At 43.8% G+C, this 19,768-nt stretch overlaps 1 protein-coding gene across 1 annotated transcript in view; it reads right to left on the minus strand.

Annotated features, from left to right (window-relative positions):
* LOC120026178 (potassium/sodium hyperpolarization-activated cyclic nucleotide-gated channel 1-like) overlaps nucleotides 1–19,768 on the minus strand; it is a 185,338-nt gene that overhangs the window by 84,635 nt on the left and 80,935 nt on the right. Inside the window, exon 4 of the mRNA XM_038971003.1 lies at nucleotides 4,277–4,495. Within this exon, the coding sequence (XP_038826931.1) occupies nucleotides 4,277–4,495 (219 nt within the window). The remainder of the gene's footprint in view (nucleotides 1–4,276; nucleotides 4,496–19,768) is intronic.

Here is a 19,768-nt window from a genome sequence, read left to right on the forward strand (position 1 = left end):
CGGTGAACCAGGCGAGGCAGTCATTTGAGAAACCAAGGCTATTGAGTCTGCCGATAAGAATACGGTGATTGACAGAGTCGAAAGCTTTGGCCAGGTCGATGAAGACGGCTGCACAGTACTGTCTTTTATCGATGGCGGTTATGATATCGTTTAGTACCTTGAGCGTGGCTTAGGTGCACCCATGACCAGATTGCATAGTGGAGAAGGTACTGTGGGATTCGAAATGGTTGGCGATCTGTTTATTAACATGGCTTTCAAAGACTTTAGAAAGGCAGGGAAGGATGGATATAGGTCTATAACAGTTTGGGTCTAGAGTGTCACCCCCTTTGAAGAGGGGGATGACCATGGCAGCTTTCCAATCTTTAGGGATATCGGACGATACGAAAGAGAGGTTGAACAGCCTGGTAATAGGGGTTGTAACAATGGCGGCGGATAATTTTAGAAAGAGAGGGTCCAGATTGTCCAGCCCAGCTGATTTGTACGGGTCCATGTTTGGCAGCTCTTTCAGAACATCTGCTATCTGGGTTTGGGTGAAGGAGAAGCTGGGGAGGCTTGGGCAAGTAGCTGCGGGGGGTGCGGAGCTTTTGGCCGGGGTTGGGGTAGCCAGGAGGAAAGCATGGCCAGCCGTAGAGAAATGCTTATTGACATTTTTGATTATCATGGATTTATCGGTGGTGACCGTGTTGCCTAGCCTCAGTGCACTGGGCAGCTGGGAGGAGGTGCTCTTGTTCTCCATGGACTTTAGTGTCCCAAAACATTTTGTAGTTAGCGCTACAGGATGCAAATTTCTGTTTGAAAAAGCTAGCCTTTGCTTTCCTGATTGACTGTGTGTATTGGTTCCTGACTTCCCTGAACTGTTGCATATCGGGGACTATTCGATGCTATTGCAGTCCGCCACAGGATGTTTTTGTGCTGGTCAAGGGCAGTCAGCTCTGGAGAGAACCAAGGGCTATATCTGTTCTTAGTTCTACCTTTTTTGAAAGGGGCATGCTTATTTAAGATGGTGAGGAAATTACTTTTAAAGAACGACCAGGCATGCTCGACTGACGGGATGAGGTCAATATCCTTCCAGGATACCCGGGCCAGGTCGATTAAAAAGGCCTGCTCACAGAAGTGTTTTAGGGAGCGTTTGACAGTGATGAGGGGTGGTCGTTTGACCGCGGACCCATAGCGGATGCAGGCAATGAGGCAGTGATCGCTGAGATCCTGATTGAAAACAGCAGATGTGTATTTGGAGGGCAAGTTGGTCAGGATAATATCTATGAGGGTGCCCATGTTTACGGATTTAAGATTGTACCTGGTGGCTTCCTTGATAATTTGTGTAAGATTGAGGGCATCTAGCTTAGATTGTAGGACTGCTGGGGTGTTAAGCATATCCCAGTTTAGGTCACCTATCAGAACAAACTCTGAAGATAGATGGGGGGCAATCAATTCACATATGGTGTCCAGGGCACAGCTGGGAGCTGAGGGGCTTATATAACAGGCGGCAACAGTGAGAGACTGAGCTCAAACTGTTTGGGCATAGACCTGGAAAGTATGACAGAACTTTGCAAGCTCTCTCTGCAGTAGATTGCAACTCCTCCCCCTTTGGCAAATCTATCTTGACGGAAAATGTTGTAGTTGGGTATGGAAATCTCAGAATTTTTGGTGCCTGGGGACACGCAGGGCCTGGGTTAGCCTCCACATCATCCGAGGAACAGAGGAGTAGGATGAGGGTACGGCTAAAGGCTAGCAAAACTGGTCGTCTAGTGCGTTGGGGACAGAGAATAAAAGGAGCAGATTTCTGGGCGTGGTAGAATAGTTTCAGGGCATAATGTGCAGACAGGGGTATGGTGGGGTGTGGGTACAGTGGAGGTAAGCCCAGGCACTGAGTGATAATAAGAAAGGTTGCATCTCTGGACACGCTGGTTATACTGGGTGAGGTCACCGCATGTGTGGGAGGTGGGACAAAGGAGGTATCTAAGGCATGTACAGTGGGACTAGGGGCTCCGCAGTAAACTAAAACAATGATAATTATACAAGTATACAAGGCATATTGACATTTGAGAGAGACATAAAGCGAGGCATAAAGCAATCACAGGTGTTGATTCAAAGAGCTAGCTAAGACAAGAACGGTTATGACAACATCAGCTAAGACAACAACAACAGGTAAAATGGCGATGAATGGGCAGAGAGGGTCGGTTAGCGACACACAGGGCCTAAGTTTGGGGCTAGGGCCGACAGATAAACAAAGGTAAACAAAGCGGAGTACCGTGCTAAATGAACAGTCCAGCAGGCATCAGCTATGTAGCCATGTGATCATAGGGTCCAGTGTACAGCAATAGATGGAACAGGGAAGCCGCGGGGTAGTCGTTGCTACGCTGGCACGCGGGAGACACGGCGTTTAAAGGTAGCAGTCCGGATTAAGTAGAATCGTCTGATCCGTCGTCCGGCAAAGGCCGGTTGAAGGCACAGCTGATGGAATTACATCTGCGGATCAGTCGTGGTGGTACGGCGGGGCACCGTGTCGACGAAGGGACCGGGCCAGATGGCGAAAAAGGTATTGTAGTTGTGGTAATTACATTTGCTAGCCGGGAGATGCACCTGGCTCAGGGCTAGCTTCGGGGCTGGGTCACTCAGTGGCAGCTAGCTAGCTGTGATGATCAATGGTCCAGGGTTTACGGCAGGAATCCGGCGTTAGGTCAGAGCTCTGTGCAGGCCAGTCAAGTTCTTCCACAATGATCTCGACAAACCATTTCTGTATGGACCTCGCTTTGTGCACAGGGGCATTGTCATGCTGAAACAGGAAATGGCCTTCCCCAAACTGTTGCCACAAAGTTGCAAGCACAGAATCGTCTAGAATGTCATTGCATGCTGTTAAGATTTCCCTTCACTGGAAATAAGGGGCCTAGATCGAACCATGAAAAACAGCCCCAGACCATTATTTCTCCTCCACCATACTTTAGTTGGCACTATGCATTTGTTCAGGTAGCATTCTCCTGGTATCCGCCAAACCCAGATTAATTCGTCGGACTGCCAGACAGTGAAGCGTGATTCTTCACTCCAGAGAACGTGTTTCCACTGCTCCAGAGTCCAATGGCGACGAGCTTTACACAACTCCATCCGAAGCTAGGCATTGTGCATGGTGATCTTAGGCTTGTGTGCGGCTGCTCTTCCATGGAAACCCATTTCATGAAGCTGCAGATGAACAGTTATTGTGCTGACGTTGCTTCCATAGGTAGTTTGGAACTCTGTAGTGTGTGTTGCAACCGAGGACAGACAATTTTTACGCGCTTCAGCACTCGGCGGTTCCGTTCTGTCGACTTGTGTGGCCTCCCACTTTGTGGCTGAGCCGTTGTTGCTCCTAGATGTTTCCACTTCATAATAACAGCACTTACAGTTGACTGTGGCAGCTCTAGCAGGGCAGAAACTTGATTAACTGACTTGTTGGAAAGGTGGCATCCTAAGAAGGTGCCACATTGAAAGTCACTGAGCTCTTCAGTAAGGCCATTCTACTGCCAATGTTTATCTATAGAGATTGCATGGCTGTGTGCTCGATTTAGCACTAGAATAGATTATTATGGCTAATCAGATCACTCACATGTGAGCCTACTAAGAAACCTATCCAACGGTCAGCACAGATTATTATGGCTAAAGTCATAGATCGCCAGTGGTGCTAACTAAATCTATCTAAGGGTCAGACTCAGAACAGTGGGTAGTAATGATCTCACCCTAATCCTTACCGGTCTTTGCAAGAGTCAAACTGGCAGATTTGTATAGGTACAGTGAGACTAGACTGCATCATAAGTGTTTATAAGCCTACAGCTTCAGAAGCAAGCCCTGGCCATAACACTAGTCTAACGGATATGGGAATTGAACTCTGCTCTTTAATGCAAAAGCCCAATCATTTAGATTCTAACAGCTTATACTAAGAACTCAGAACTCATTAGCATGACTCCAGATGTTTGGTGGTCCATGATGAATAATTTCATGCAGAAATGATGTAATAGGGCATCTAGATTGCAGAACCTCCCCTAACAGTGTTCCCTAAAAGCCCCCAAACAGAGATGGGTAGCATCCCAAATGGCACCCTATTCCCCTACATAGTGCACTACTTTCGACCAGAGCACTTGGGATGCAGACATGGTGCTACTGTAGTTCTGTCTGGGAACCTCCTCACAACAGGGACAAGGGTTTTTGGTATCTGTGACGGCTTTTCCAAATCCTCTTTCAGAGCCACATAGCAGAATGGGGATATTAGATAAAACATAGGATTTTATATTAAGTAAGGGCTTACCTTTTCTTGGTACTGCCTGCGGGATGAGTCCAGTGATTGGATGAGAGCAGTGGCGTGGCCGACGAACATGGCGTAGCAGGTGGCGCCCACAATCATACTGAGCATAGTGATCCACAGGTCGGACATGCTGACGGGCGCCCGGGCGCCGTACCCGATACACAGCATGTGGCTCATGGCCTTGAAGAGAGCGTACGAGTACTGCTTACCCCACGAGTCATTCTGCAGGGGAGACAGGGGGAGGATGGGGGAGAAGGGGGGAGAGAGAAGGGGAGAGTTACCGCGGGCTTGTAGAAGATTTACGGCACAGAGAGAGAGGAGGATCTTTCTCTTTGATGGATCACAGAACATCCTGCCAACATACCCTTCATGCTTGGGCACGTTACGGTCACAGAGTGACTAAACCACCCCTCCCTCTCCTCCCTCGCTCCCTCAATCCTCCTTGGCCAACGCGTGTAAAACAATTGATGGCTGGAAGCGGTGCTAATCAACATTGATTACTTCCATTAGCTGTGTAAGAGCTGTTGTATAGTTTGTCTTTGACCTAGGGATCCTTCACTTCACTGAGCTGGACGGAGGAAGCAGAGAGGCGAGGGTTCTGCCTGGCTTCTGCCTTTTTTCTACTGCGTCCCAAATGGCACTATTCCCTGCATAGTGCACTGCTTTTGTATTGTACTATATAGGGAATAGGGTGCCATTTGGGACATAACCCTTTTTATGGCTGATTACCACAAGTGCTTTAATGGGATTCAGTGCAGAGAGGCAGAAATACAGTCCTGTCAGGACCAAGGCACTATGATTCAGCCCAGATACTATAAACCCTGCTGGAGCAAGGCCTAGACTAAGCATCTGGTACAGTGGTTTGAATCAATAGCATACAGTATTTATACAACCGCATTCTTCAGCATTGATTCTCAACATAGTCTCCTGATGATCCTTACTATTGCTGTAAATGTGAATTTATCAAATGTATTTATAATGCCCTTTTTTTTCATCAGCAGTTGTCACAAAGTTCTTGTACATTAAATGCAAGTGCTTATACAGTGTGGAAATTGAAGCTCTAAATGTACAATTTTATTGAAATGAAAGCTTGATGATGGATGCTCTGATTTTGAAAAGCAATAGGGGAGCCTGCAGCGACAGCACTGGCAGGTGTGGCATACAAGAAAAGACAACTCCGATAAAAGACAGGGCATGTTCATCAACCAACCTGCTAAATTCCTCAAGAGAAATCAGATCCTGCAGTTCTATCATACAGGTTTCAAAGGCTTCCATGTAGGGAGCTGAGTAATTGACAGACTGGAGGTGGCATACAAGACAGCAGCAGAGAAAGACCTGGGTAAAGTACAATAGTTGCAGGCACTACAGCGACGGTATAAGACAGAACACTTGAGGTGGCTTCCAAGAGAGCGGCAGCAAAAAAACCTAGTAGGAATTTGTTATAAAGTATAACAGTGCAGTGTGTGATGCATCAGACACTGGAGGTGGCAGGCACTACAGCAACAGTAAAAGAGAGCGAGGAGTTGGCATACATGTGGCAGACAAACAGCAGTAAAAGACAGAACATACAATGGATGTAATAAAGTACAACAGCACGGTATAATGAAGCCTAGCACACACTGGAGGTGGCACGGCAGGAAAAGAAAGAACATAAAATGGATGTAATAAAATACAACAGCACGGTATGATGAAGCCTAGCACACACTGGAGGTGTCACAGCAGGAAAAGAAAGAACATAAAATGTGACACAGGTGATGCATCAACACAGTGTTACGCATGCCTCTAAGAAGAGGGAACGCAACACCCTGCTACAACTCAACTCCCCGTGAAGTGAAAGAGATATGGACTGTAAGTGTGAGAAAGGATGACAAAAAGGCAGAATTGACCGTTTACTAGGATTTTATTCCTTACACGGTAATATGGGGAAAGGGGCTGGACGGAACCAAAGCAAAGAAAGTAAATATCAAAGCTCCCCCTCTCCTATCTAACCTGCCTACCCACTACTTACCTAACTTAGCACCACCTGGTGCCCTAACCAAAATACAGGGGGTGGTCCGCCCAGGTCTTACCTAGTGTGCCTAGACATTGAATATACTACGGGTATATGCATGCCCGCGGGCCTCTTGCCTAAGCACTCCCTAGGTCCCTTCCCCCCTGGGAACAAATGAAACAGCATATAAAACAATACTCAAACAAACTAAGAAACAAAGGACATCAAATAATCTCTATCTGAGCAACAATCTCACACAGAACATACCAACTGCTCCCAGCAACAACTAACACAGTACATACCAACGACCAACATGCTATAACCCTCAGCCAACAACCTCCTCTCTCAGCAATGATCTATATAACATTCAATCTCTCCAGCAATGATCTCAGCCTACAATGATCTAAGCCTGCCTATGATCTCTCTCACATTCAATCTCAACCTGCCTATGATCTCAGCCTGCCTATGATCTCAGCCTGCCTATGATCTCAGGCCGCCTATGATCTCAGGCCGCCTATGATCTCAGGCCGCCTATGATCTTAGCCTGCCTATGATCTCCCTCTTCTGAACAACAGAACACTGGCTTTTATAGCTTCAGGTGGCAATAGTAATTAGAGACAGCTGTATCTTGACTCGGGGAAGGGGTCAGCGCTCCAATCATCAATTGGGGCCGACCAATCAGCTGCTTGGGGAGAATTTCAGGAAGCCATCTCCTGAAACACACACACTCAAATACAAACTACAACACAGAAACTGGGGAATGTAACAACAGTTAAAGACAGAGCACAGGAGGAAGCATTCTAGAAAACACCAATATAAGACAGAACATAGAACAAATGTTATATTTAGTACAACAGTGTTTGAGACAGTGGGGGTTGGGAGTGACAATGTTCTAGAGGTGCACGAGTAGTTCTTTCTATGAAGTGTTCTGCTGGAGTACTTCCTCGGCACTTTTAGTTCACAGAAAGAGAGGAACAGGAGAGAAAATTGGAGGAGTCCGCCACTCAGGAAGAGCAACTACAAGAGACTGTATCAGGGAGCTGTCACATCCGTCTTTCCAAATTGAGCTTAGGTGCCTTGCCGGGAGTCATAGTGTGCATCCCAGATGGCACCCTATTCACTTTGTAGTGCCTATAGAGGCCTAAAGGGCTCTGGTCAAAAGTAATATACTATATAGGGAATAGGGTACCATTTTGGACGTAGTCACAGATGTAGGGGCCTGTTTGGTGGCTTGCTAGCCATATTATATGACTCTACTCTCTTTTTTAATGTTTTATTTATTTTATAAAATCGACATTGAAGTCTTCAAGACTAGTGGCTTGCAGGAGGATGGAATTTATGCCACTAGGAAGTGGGTTAGCAGCTCAGGAGTTGAACAGAATATCCTGACCTGGAGGCTTGTGACATTTGTGACATTTATTAAGATGAGTAATGTAACAAACAGTTCATTGGGTTCAGGGTTTGGTTGTGTGGTTGCAGCCAAAAAAACAAAGGGGTCAAAAAGGCATACAGTTTGAAGGCTTATGTTTATTTTCCTATACAGTACATTCGGGAAGTATTCAGACCCCTTGACATGTTAAACATTTTGTTACGTTACAGCCTTATTCTAAAATGGATTAAATCGTTTTCCCCCCTCATCAATCTACACACAATATTCCATAATGACAAAGCAAAAAACGTTTTTTGAATTTTTTGCAAATGTATAAAATAAAATAAAAATAATATATATATATACTTTTTTACATTTACAAAACTATTCAGACCCTTTACTCAGTACTTTGTTGAAGCACCTTTGGCAGCGATTACAGCCTCACGTCTTCTTGGGTATGACGCTACAAGCTTGGCACACCTGTATTTGGGGAGTTTCTCTCATTCTTCTCTGCAGATCCTCTGAAGCTCTGTCAGGTTGGATGGGGTGCGTCGCTGCATAGCTATTTTCATGTCTCTCCAGAGATGTTCGATCAGGTTCAAGTCTGGGTTCTGACTGGGCCACTCAAGGATATTCAGAGACATGTCCCAAAGCCAACCCTGTGTTGTCATGGCGATGTTCTTAGGGTCGTTGTCTTTCGCCCCAGTCTCAGGTCCAGAGCTCTCTGGAGCAAGTTTTCATCAAGGATCTCACTGTACTTTGCGCAGTTCATCTTTCCCTCGATCCTGACTAGTTTTCCAGTCCCTGTCGCTGAAAAACATCCTCACAGCATGATGCTGCCACCCCCATGCTTCACCCTAGGGATGGTGCCAGGTTTCCTCCAGACGTGACACTTGGCACTCAGGCCAAAGAGTTCAATCTTGGTTTCATCAGACCAGAGAATCTTCTTTCTCATGGTCTGAGATTCCTTTATGTGCCTTTTGGCAATCCCCAAGCGGGATGTCATGTGCCTTTTTACTGAGGAGTGGCTTCCGTCTGGCCACTCTATCATAAAGGCCTGATTGGTGGAGTGCAGTAGAGATGGTTGTCCTTCTGGAAGGTTCTCCCATCTCCACAGAGGAACTCTTGAGCTCTGTCAGAGTGACCATTGGCTTCTTGGTCACCTCCCTGACCAAGGCCCTTCTCCCTCGATTGCTCAGTATGGCCGGACGGCCAGCTCTAGGAAGAGTATTGGTGGTTCCAAACTTCTTCCATTTAAGAATGAAGGCCAATGTGTTCTTGGGGACCTTCAATGCTGCAGACATTTTTTGGTACCCTTCCCCAGATCTGTGCCTCGACACGATCCTGTCTTGGAGCGCTACAGACCAGTCTTTCAACCTCATGGCTTGGTTTTTGCTCTGACATGCACTGTCAACTGTGGGACCTTATATAGACAGGAGTGTGCCTTTCCAAATCATGTCTAATCAATTGAATTTACCACAGATGGACTCCAATCAAGTTGTAGAAACAACTCAAGGATGATCAATGGAAACAGGATGCACCTGAGCTCAAATTCGAGTCTCATAGGAAAGGGTCTGAATACTTACTGTATGTAATTTAGGTATGTGTTTTAAAAAATATATATACATTTGCAAACATTTTTTAAAATATGTTCATTATGAGGTATTGTGTATAGATTGGGATTTTTTTAAAGGCAGTAACGTAACAAAATGTGGAAAAAGGGAAGGGGTCTGAATACTTTCCGAATGCACTGTATATCCTTACTCTAGTATTGTTGCTGAGTTACAGTTTATATCAGGAAATCAGCCAATTGAATATTATGTTTTTAACCTTTATTTAACTAGGCAAGTCAGGTAAGAACAAATTCTTATTTTCAATGACATCCTAGGAACAGTGGGTTAACTGTCTTGTTCAGGGGCAGAACGACAGAGTTTTACCTTGTCAGCTCGGGGATTCGATCTTGCAACCTTTCGGTTACTAGTCCAACGCTCTAAACACAAGGCTACCTGCCGCCCCATAAATTAATTAGGCCGTAATCTGTGGATTTCACATTACTGGAAATACAGATATACATCTATTGGTCACGAATACCTTAAAAAAAGTAGGGGCATAGATCAGAAAACCAGTCAGTACCTGGTGTGACCACCATTCGCCTCATGCAGCGCGACACATCTCCTTCGCATAGAGTTGATCAGGCTGTTGATTGTGACCTGTGGAATGTTGTCCCACTCCTCTTCAATGGCTTTGTGAAGTTGCTGGATATTGGCGGGAACTGGAACACGCTGTCGTACGCGTCAATCCAGAGCATCCCAAACATGCTCAATGGGTGACATGTCTGGTGAGTATGAAGGCCATGGAAGAAATGGGACATTTTCAGCTTCCAGGAAATTGTGTACTTCCAGGAAATTGATCCTTGTAACATGAGGCCGTGCATTATCACGCTGAAACATGAGGTGATGATGGCAGATGAATGGCACTACAATGTGCCTCAGGACCTCATCAAGGTATCTCTGTGCATTCAAACTGCCATTGACAAAATGCAATCGTGTTTGTCTTCCGTAGCTTATGCCTGCCCATGCCATAAAAACACTGCTACCATGGGGCACTCTGTTCACAACGTTGACATCAGCAAACTGCTCACCCACACAATGCCATACACGTGGTCTGTGGTTGTGAGGAGGGTTGGACGTACTGCCAAATTCTCTAAAACGACGCTGGAAGCAGCTTATGGCAGAGAAATTAACAATAAATTCTCTGGCAACAGTGCTGGTGGACATTCCTGCAGTCAGCATGCCAATTGTACACTCCCTCAAAACTTGTGGCAAAGCTGTACAAAAATTAGACTGGCCTTTAAGTGTCCCCAGCACAAGGTGCACCTGTGTAATGATCATGCTGTTTAATAATCTTCTTGAAATGCCACACCTGTAGGGTGAATAGAGTATCTTGGCAAAGGAGAAATTATCACTTACAGGGATGTAAACACATTTGTGCACAGGTTTTTATTTCGTGCATATGGAACATTTCTGGGATCTTTTATTTCAGCTCATCAAACATAGGACCAACACTTTACATATTGCATTTATATTTTTGATCAGTTTATAGTCCCTTTCAGAATGATAGAAAATCTAAGAGAAAAATATTATTAAAAGATCCTGTATAGTATAAGCTTACAGTGTGTTGAAGTAGTAAGCAATATGCTCATTTAGCCTTCATTTACACTGGTTAGTCTAATTGAGACAAAATATATTTGCAATAGAGACCTGCATTATGTTAAAATGTTGAAGTATGGTGTAATGTGTTTATGTAACTGTATGTTGTAGTGTTGATAATATGGCACACAACCAATGATGTATATCAACATATATACTGTACATGTACACTATGTCTATGAATTGATCTGCATGGGGAACCAACTTAACCATGTCAAAGCAACCATGCCCGGAGAAGCCACCATTGCAGCAGCGAATCTCCCGCTGGGGGATTAATGAGCATGCTAAGGCCTACTATAAACATGCATACTGTCAGCATACAGTACACACATTCAACTGGTAAACAAGAACCACGCCATGTACAGTGAAGCCGGAGGTTTACATACACCTTAGCCAAATACATTTAAACTCAGTTTTTCACAATTCCTGACATTTAATCCTAGTAAAAAAATCCCTGTTTTAGGTCAGTTAGCATCACCACTTTATTTTAAGAATGTGAAATGTCAGAATAATAGTAGAGAGAATGTTTTATTTCTTTCATCACATTCCCAGTGGGTCAGAAGTTTACATATACTCAATTAGTATTTGGTAGCATTGCCTTTAAATTGTTTAACTTTGGTCAAACGTTTCGGGAAGCCTTCCACAAGCTTCCCACAATAAGTTGGGTGAATTTTGGCCCATTCCTCCTGACAGAGCTGATGTAACTGAGTCCGGTTTGTAGGCCTCCTTGCTCGCATACGCTTTTTCAGTTCTACCTACAAATGTTCTATAGGATTGAGGACAAGGCTTTGTGATGGCCACTCCAATACCTTGACTTTGTTGTCTTTAACCTCTTGGGATGAGTTAGATTGCAGAGTGAAGGAAAAGCAGCCAACAAGTGCTCAGCATATGTGGGAACTCCTTCAAAACTGATGGATAAGCATGTCAGGTGAAGCTGGTTGAGAGAATGCCAAGTGTAGAAACCTGTCATCAGTAGCCTGCTAATATTAGCCCTACCAGCCTGTTAACGTTAGTTTAGCATTGCATAAGTCATCCAGTGGCTATCAACTCATAGCTTAAAACCTGTTATGGCTGCAATCCCATTAACGGGATAAGTGTCATCAACAACCGCTGAATAGCATAGCGCTACATTCAATAAATATTACTAAAAATATTTATATTCATGAAATCACAAGTGCAATATAGGAAAACACAGCTTAGCCTTTTGTTAATCCACCTGTCGTGTCAGATTTTGAAATTATGCTTTACAGCAAAAGCAATCCAAGCGTTTGTGTAAGTTTATCGAACGCTCGACAAAACATTAAGTACACTTAGCATCAAGTAGCTCGGTCACGAAAATCAGAAAAGCAATCAAATTAACCGTTTACCTTTGATGATCTTCGGATGTTTTCACTCACGAGACTCCCAGTTAGACAACAAATGTTCCTTTTGTTCCATAAAGATTATTTTTATATCCAAAATACCTCCGTTTGTTTGGCGCGTTATGTTCAGAAATCCACAGGAAAGAGCGGTCACGACAACGCAGACGAAAATTCCAAATAGTTTCCATAATGTCCACAGAAACATGTCAAACGTTTTTTATAATCAATCCTCAGGTTGTTTTTAAAATATATAATCGATAATATATCAACCGCAAATGTCTTTCACAGTAGGAGAGGGAAAAACAATGGCTGTCCAAACTCTGTTGCGCGAGCAAAACTCATGTGACCACTTGACGAGATGTTATCGTTCTGGCTCATTTTTCAAAATAAAAGCCTGAAACTATGTCTGAAGACTGTTGACACCTTGAGGAAGCGATAGGAAAAGGAATCTGGTTCATATCCCTTTAAATCCAGCAAAGGGAGGCTATGGAACATGGAGTTTTCAAAATAGAAGCCACTTCCTGTTTGGATTTTCCTCAGGGTTTCGCCTGCAATATCAGTTCTGTTATACTCACAGACAATATTTTGACAGTTTTGGAAACTTTAGAGGGTTTTCTATCCTACTAATAATAATATGCATATATTAGCAACTGAGACTGAGGAGCTGGCCATTTACAATGGGCACCTTTTCATCCAAGCTACTCAAAACTGCCCCTGCAGCCATAAAAAGTTAATGCTACATTAAAGTAAACCAAAGTTTTGGAAATACATAACACCATCTAACCAGTTATCAAATAATGTTACTGGTCAATGCAGTTAAGCCAGCAAGCCAGCCAGCAATGTTAGTTATTTTAGTCTGCTAGTTAGCCTAGTCAACTAACTAGCCAACCACCACGGTCAACATAGCTAAGTAGAAAGCCAGAGAACAACACCAACTAGACTAGCACAGGCAGGAACAAAAAAGCTAGCAGATATAAAGTAGAGAGAGCAGAGATAACTTATTGACGGCTGAGTTAGCTACCAAAGAAGAACCATGGAGAGAGGAGCTTCAGAAGGAGAGTCCTTTTTACCGGCCAAGGGAGAGTCAGCTAATCCAATAGCGATATAGTGAAGTAAAATCACATTAACTGATCCGCTTAAGGTCTGGTGATTGTGGATGCCAGGTCATTTGATGCAGCACTCCATCACTCTGCTTCTCGGACTTATAGCCCTTACACAGCCTGGAGGTGTGTTGGGTCATTGTCCTGTTGAAAAACAAATGATAGTCCCACTAAACGCAAACCACATGGGATGGCGTATCGCTGCAGAATGCTGTGGTAGCCATGCTGGTTAAGTGTACCTTGAATTCAAAATAAATCACTGACACCATCACACCTCCTCCTCCATGCTTCATGGTGGGAATCACACATTCTGAGATCATCCTTTCACCTATTTTGCGTTTCACAAAGACACAGTGGTTGGAACCAAAAATCAAAAATTTGGACTCATCAGACCAAAGGACAGAGTTCCACTGGTCTAATGTCCATTGCTCATGTTTCTAGGCCCGAGCAAGTCTCTTCTTATTATTGGTGTCCTTTAGAAGTGGTTTCTTTGCAGCAATTCGACCATGAAGGCCTCATTCATGTCTTCTCTGAACAGTTGATGTTGAGATGTGTTTTAATTTTTTTTATTTTACTTGGCGGCTTGGTGGCTAATTTGAAGAATCTCAAATATAACACTTTTTTGGTTACCAAATGATTCCATATGTGTTATTTCATAGTTTTGATGTCTTCACTATTATTCTACAATGTAGAATATAGCAAAAATAAAGAAAAACCCTGTAATGATTATGTGTGTCCAAACTTTTGACTGGTACTGTATGTATATATGTGAACCTTTTCAGGAAACTAGGCTGTAACGATCGTTTTCCTCCTCTTCGTCCGAAGAGGAGGATTTGGGATTGGACCAAAGCGCAGCGTTGTTACATGACATAATGAAGTTTATTAAAGTCAAGACGAAACACGAAAACACTTCAACAAACTACAAAACAAATAAACGATGTAGACAGACCTGGACTTGAGAACTTACAATATACGAAGAACGCACGAACAGGAACAGACTACATACACGAACGACAAAACGAAACAGTCCCGTGTGGTGCAACATACACAGACACGGAAGACAACCACCCACAACAAACAATGTGAAACAACCTACCTATATATGGTTCTCAATCAGAGGAAAACGTAAAACACCTGCCTCTGATTGAGAGCCATACAAGGTCAATTAAACCTGACACTTAACATAGAACAAACAACACAGACTGCCCACCCAGCTCACGTCCTGACCCACTAAACACAACTATACAAAAGGAAAACAAGGTCAGGAACGTGACATAAGCGTATGTCACGGGCCACTACTTGAAAGGAGAGCCGTTACTTTTTTACAATCAAAATGCGAATGTGAACTTTCATGTGCCTTAATAACAAACTTGTATGCCATCTGTAAATACAAATATAATTGTTAAATTACCAGCCTAGTTGGTTTAGCCACATTAAAAGACACCAACCTTCACGCTAGCCATGATCGGCTGAGATCATGAGTGGGCTGGACATGTCGAGAGATGTTTGGATTGGTCTGCCATATAGCACACTTCTTTCTATTTGAGCTGGTCAGTATGTCTAGGTAATCCTGTCTAACCCGGCTTTAAAAAAAATGTATTGTGTATTAAAACTGCATAAGTGTTGCTCTCTAATTTCTGGAGGACGGAGTTTTGAAATCAGTGGAATTCGAGTTTGATAGCTAAGGGGATGGAGAAAACACCTGTCTCCAGATTACATCTTCAAACTAAAGGCAACCATGGCATCCATGACAGGAGACGCATCCATCCATGAATGATATATACAGGTAAGATAGTCTAGCTAGCTACATTTTCAGATATTACACGTTTATAAATTTGACAGAAAGAGACATTTGCTTGGCTAGATATAGCCTCATGTTAGCTAGCTAACATTGAATCTGGTTGTTTAGATACCTGCAGATTCATGCAGGGTAGTAATGTCATGAGTGGGGATTATGGTTCATTGTTTACCTAGCTAGCTAGCTACATGTCTTAACAAAAGACTCCACTATGCAAGTAACCATTTCGGGTGCGTTCGTAAATTCAGTCAGGCCATCTACTCCGATTTCAGAGCACTCCCGTCTGAGTGTTCCAGAGCGCAGAATAACTGATGAATTTACGAATGCTCAACACCCGTTGAATATGGCCGGTGTCAGGTAACGTCGGTAAATAAGCGTAATACAATTGTTGCCAGCAGCACACTTGCAGTCAACAACGCTCTGGATAACATAAAAACTGCCTAACCAGCTCTGCTAGGGCGAGTAAAATGGTCACAGTTTGGTGTTCTTTCATTATGTGTTTCTGGAAGTAGCTAGCAAGCTAGCCAATGTAAGCCAGTTAGCTTGGGTGCTTGATTGCCGTTGTGAGGTCAGAACGTTTGGATCAACCCTACTCATCGGCCAGAGTGTCCGGTGTGTGCTCTGAACGCTCCGAGAGCGACACATTTTGAATTTACCAACGAACAATCTGACAGCACAGTTGCAGTCACCAACACTCAGGATGACATAACAGCCTAACCAGCTCTGCTAGGGCAAGTAATGTTTTGTGAGTTTTTATTTATTTAACTAGGCACTGTCATTTGTTTCTGGAAGTAGCTAACAAGTTAACTTGGGTGCTTGACTTCTGTTGTTAGTACACAATGCTCGGATCAACCCTTAACTCTTATGGCTGCACTGGAAAGTATTGAGTAGCCAGTTAAATCGTGCCCATTTCAAACGGCCTCGTACTCAATTCTTGCTCGTACAATATGCATATTATTATTATTATTGGATAGAAAACACTCTCTAGTTTCTAAAACCGTTGGAATTATTTCTCTGAGTGAAACAGAACTCCTTCTGCAGCACTTTTCCTGACCAGGAAGTGAAATGTCAGAAATCGATGCTCTGTTCAACTTCTTGCCTATACATGGGCATAAGACGTAAGAGCCTACGTACATTTCATACACCTTCCCCTGGTTGGTCAAGAGGTGGTGAGAAAAAAAGAATTGTGTTTATCTTGGTCTAAGGTGGAATAAAAGCTCTTTCTTTGACGTGACCGTCCACTTCCGGTTTCTGGAGCGCGCAAAGGGGACATGGATTTGGCTTCTTTTTAGCTGTTGTTATGAACGAATAACTTCTCCGTCTTAGATTTTTTTTGATACATGTGTCCATATCATCGTAAAGTATGTTTTTTCAATATAGTTTAATCAGATTATTGAAATTTTTTCGGGAGTTTTGCCGTGATCCGTTCTCTGACTTTGATTACGTTGGAGATATATGTAGCACTTGGCAAGTGCCCATGCTAAATGAAGAGGGGAATTTGCCGTTCCAGTTCAAAACAACGACGTTTCTGGACAAAGAACACCTTGTCCAACATTCTGACGAAAGATCACCAAAAGTAAGAAACATTTTATAATGCTATTTCTAATATCTGTCGTGCATGTGAACTGGTCGTGGGCGCCCAAGTGTTTCTGGCTATTGTGGCTACGCTAATATAGCGCTACATTTTGTTTTCGCTGTAAAACATTTAATAAATCGGAAATATTGTCTGGAATCACAAGATGCCTGTCTTTCAATTGCTGCACACTATGTATTTTTCTGAAATGTTTTATGATGAGTAATTAGGTATTTGACGTTGGTGTCTGTAAATATTATGGCTGCTTTCGGTGCAATTTCTGATTGTAGCTGAAATGTGAACTATGATTTATACCTGAAATATGCAAATTTTTCGAACAAAACATATGCTATACATAAATATGTTATCAGACTGTCATCTGATGAAGTTTTTTCTTGGTTAGTGGCTATTTATTTCTTTATTTGGTCGAATTTGTGATAGCTAGTGATGGAGTAAGAAACTGATGGAGTTAGAAAAGTGGTGTCTTTTGCTAACGTGGTTAGCTAATAGATTTACATATTTTGTCTTCCCTGTAAAACATTTTAAAAATCGGACATGTTGGCTTGATTCACAAGATGTGTACCTTTCATATGCTGTATTGGACTTGTTAATGTGTGAAAGTTAAATATTTAAAAAAAAGATCTTTTGAATTTCGCGCCCTGCACTTGAGCTGAATGTTGTCATAAGTGTACCGGTGTCGGGCTGCCGCCCAAACAGGTTAAAGAGATGGGCGGGGATAAAGCTTAAGAGGGTGTGAACGATGCTGAATGGGTATAGACAAAGAAGGGCTCTCCCGTAGTAGTACCAAAAGATTCAAAAGCCAATTTCTCAAAAGTGAGTTTACAAGTTTATCAACTTTCAAAGCAAAATTACTTTCCCATTGTTCCTCAACTGTAGTGTATGATATACCATTTTGTAGCTCTGAGTCTACTTTTATCCAATGTAAAAAACACAATTTCAAATTTTACTACTGTACATAAGACCGGTCACATATACAGTGCCTTCCGAAATAACTCATACCCCTTGATTTATTCCACATTTTGTTGTGTTACAGCCTGAATTCAAAATGGATTAAATAAATAAAAACATCTAACCCATCTACACACAATACCCCATAATGACAGATGGAAACATGTTTTTAGACATTTGTGCAAATGTATTAAATTAAATACAGAAATATCTAATTTACATAATTATTACACCCCTCATTTACATAATTATTACACCCCTGAGTCAATACTTTGTAGACACACCTTTCTGGGTATGACTAAGAGCTTTCCACACCTGGATTGTATAACATTTGCCCATTATTCTTAAAAAAATTCTAGACAACCATTGAGCATCTATGGCAAGACCTGAAAATGGTTGTCTGCATCTGGGTCTTGCATCTGGGTCTGCATCTGTGTCTGCATCTGGGTCTTGCCTTGTGTCATGATAGTCTGAGCTCACAGGAATGTGGCAGGCGCATGCGCGACGCATGCTGCTGCCTCTACTGCGGAGGTCTCGGACATATCGTTCTACATGCCCAGAGTTGACAGGAAACGCCGGGGCTCACCAGGACAAGGGGAGACCCTGACAAGCTGTGAAATTACACCCCAGCTACCAGGCCACCATCAGACACTATCCGCAACGCTCCATTGGGACAACCGTCAGCACCAAGTTCAAGCCTTCTTGGACTACAAGGCCGCGGATCATTTCATTCACCAAGACTTTACCAGAGAATTACAAATCCCCTGCATGAAATGTCTCATCCCTCTACAGATTCAAGCCCTCGATGGACGCCCCATCGGCTCCGGCATGGTGGAATATCAGACCAAACCCATTCTACTGCAGGTTTGGGTGAACCACTCAGAGACTCTTAGTTTTCTTTTGATCACTTCTCCTGAGGACCACCTTATCCTAGGTTACCCATGGCTAGTGCTACATAACCCACTATTCTCCTGGTCCACGGGACACCTACTAGACTGGGGTAAGAACTGTGAGTCTAAATGCCTAAGACCCCCACCAAGAGCCTCGCCGTGTTCCCCAGCATCCATTGAAGACCAAGACGTTTCTGCTCTACATCCCGAGTACTTTGACCTCCGGGAGGCCTTCAGTAGGAGGCAATCCGCCCATTCCTTCCTCATCATCCATACGACTGCGCCATAGAAGTCCTACCCGGCTCCCCTCCTCCCCAGGGCCGCCTGTACTCCCTCTCAACCTCTGAAGCCGCAGTCATGGACAGTTACATCCGGGAATCGCTGGAGGCAGGTTTCATTCACTCCTCTACATCCCCAGCTGGTGCAGGCTTCTTCTTCATGGGAAAGAAGAATGGAGGTCTTCATCCCTGCATTGATTACAGTGGGCTGGACAGGATTATGATTACCCCCTACCCCTGATGTCTGCCGCATTGGAGTTGGCCCATTGGGCTCAATTCTTCACCAAACTGGACCTCCGCAACGCTTACAATCTGGGGAGAATCAGAGAGGGAGATGAATGGAAGACTGCCTTTAACACCCTGGGTGGCCACTATGAGTATTTAGTCAGCCCTGCAGATTATCGACAGTCTTCCAAGCATTGGTCAATGACATGCTTAGGGGTATGTTGAATCGGGTCATCTTTGTTTACCTCAACGACACCCTGATCTTCTCCAGGACCCTTCTGGAACACATCTGCATGTCCGCTAAGACCTGAGATGCCTCCTGCAGAGTCAACAATACATGAAGATGGAGAAGTGTGAGTTCCAGGTAGCCCAAGTTTCTTTCCTGGGCACATTATCCCTACCACCGGCATCCAAATGGACCCTGTAAAGGTAAGGGTGGCTGGCACGGTCCCGCCTCACACAATCAAGTCCAGCTGTTCCTTGGGTGTACTCATTTTATAGGCGTTTTATATGCAACTTTGGTGCGGTGGCAGCGCCTGTCATGCCCCTAACCTGGAAGTCCAATAAATGTTTTTGCTGGACCCCTGAGGCTGACAGGGCAGTCGTGGAGCTCAAGGGACATTTCACCTCCGGACCCATCCTCGTCCAACCTGATCCTACCGGTCCCTTCGTGGTAGAGATGGATGCTTATAACACCGGAGCAGGGGCGGTCCATTCACAGCGGAAAGAGGGG

This window comes from Salvelinus namaycush, chromosome 31 (assembly GCF_016432855.1).
Source record: "Salvelinus namaycush isolate Seneca chromosome 31, SaNama_1.0, whole genome shotgun sequence".
Taxonomy (NCBI): Eukaryota; Metazoa; Chordata; class Actinopteri; order Salmoniformes; family Salmonidae; genus Salvelinus; species Salvelinus namaycush.